The sequence below is a fragment of the Suricata suricatta genome, chromosome 11 (genome assembly GCF_006229205.1).
Source record: "Suricata suricatta isolate VVHF042 chromosome 11, meerkat_22Aug2017_6uvM2_HiC, whole genome shotgun sequence".
Taxonomy (NCBI): Eukaryota; Metazoa; Chordata; class Mammalia; order Carnivora; family Herpestidae; genus Suricata; species Suricata suricatta.
The window spans coordinates 13886456-13887761 of NC_043710.1; the positions used below are offsets into that span (position 1 = coordinate 13886456).

Genomic DNA, 1306 nt, shown 5'->3' on the forward strand with positions numbered 1-1306 from the left:
TCTGTAATTACCGACTTCATACTCCTAGGACTTTCTGGCAGAAAAGATGTGCAGCAGGGGCTCTTTGTATTCTTTCTGCTGGTTTATGCCATAACCATGATTGCCAATCTGGGGATGATCCTGCTGATCAAGCTGGACTCCAGACTCCACACACCCATGTATTATTTCCTGAGCAATCTGTCTTTCTGTGATGTCTGCTACTCCTCCACGGTGTCTCCCAAGATGCTGGCTGACTTCTTATCTAAACAAAAGAAGATTCCATATAACCTGTGTGCGATTCAGTTGTATTTTTTCGGGGCCTTTGCAGATGTGGAATGTCTCATGTTGGCTGTCATGGCTTACGACCGGTATGTAGCCATCTGTAATCCACTTCTTTATACAGTCGCCATGTCCAGGAAAATCTGCATCCAGCTCGTGGCCGTTGCCTACATCGTGGGCTTTGTGGATTCGGCAATCCACACCTGCTGCACATTTCGATTGTCATTCTGTAATTCCGGTATCATCAATCACTTTTTCTGTGACGTCCCACCCTTGCTGTCCCTCTCCTCTTCAGATACATCCATGAACGAGATAGTGATGTTCACTTTCATTGGCTGTGTGGTGGGGTGCAGCATCATGACCGTCCTCCTCTCCTACACCTACATCATAACTACCATCCTTAGAATGAACTCGGCGGAAGGGAGACGAAAAGCCTTCTCTACATGCGCCTCCCACTTGACCGCAGTGGCTATATTTCACGGCACACTCCTGTTCATGTATTTCCGACCCAGCTCCAGTTACTCTATGGACACGGACAAAATGGCCTCTGTGTTCTATACGGTTGTCATCCCTATGTTAAACCCACTGATCTACAGCTTAAGGAATAAGGATGTGAAAGGTGCCCTGAAAAAAATAATCAGTACTTGAAACTGGACTTTTTGGCCCAGGAGTATTTTTTAAAAGATCCTAAGAGGCCAAGTTCATATCCTTTGACATAGATTCTTGCAGTGTCACCAACACAACCTTCTACGTGGTTTCTATTATTTATCTTTGTACCTAAATTGAGTTTGGAGAGTCATTATTGATCTTCGTCTTCTGCTCAAACTAGAAAGAGTAGTACTAGGTTCAACTGCCGGTTTGCAAATAAGATCTTTTTTTATCCCTGCTTTCTCTGTTCATGCGTAGATCTTAGTGAGATCTCGTTGGAATAGCAACTACTCTCCTCATGTCAGTTAAACGTAACACTTAAGGTTATAGTGCTTTTTAAGCAATGAGTTCAATAAACTTGCTCAGCCAGAGGGGAATGTCGGTGAGTTAAGATGGGTTT

The 1306-nt window shown here is 44.0% G+C and overlaps 1 protein-coding gene across 1 annotated transcript; it reads left to right on the top strand.

The window, feature by feature from the left end:
- Positions 1–6: 6 nt before the first annotated feature.
- On the top strand, positions 7–906 carry LOC115272437 (olfactory receptor 5W2-like; the record flags this gene model as incomplete). The annotated part of the gene is made up of 1 exon (XM_029915510.1): positions 7–906. A coding segment is annotated over one exon (900 nt), but the record flags the coding sequence as incomplete, so codon positions are not given.
- Positions 907–1306: the final 400 nt, after the last annotated feature.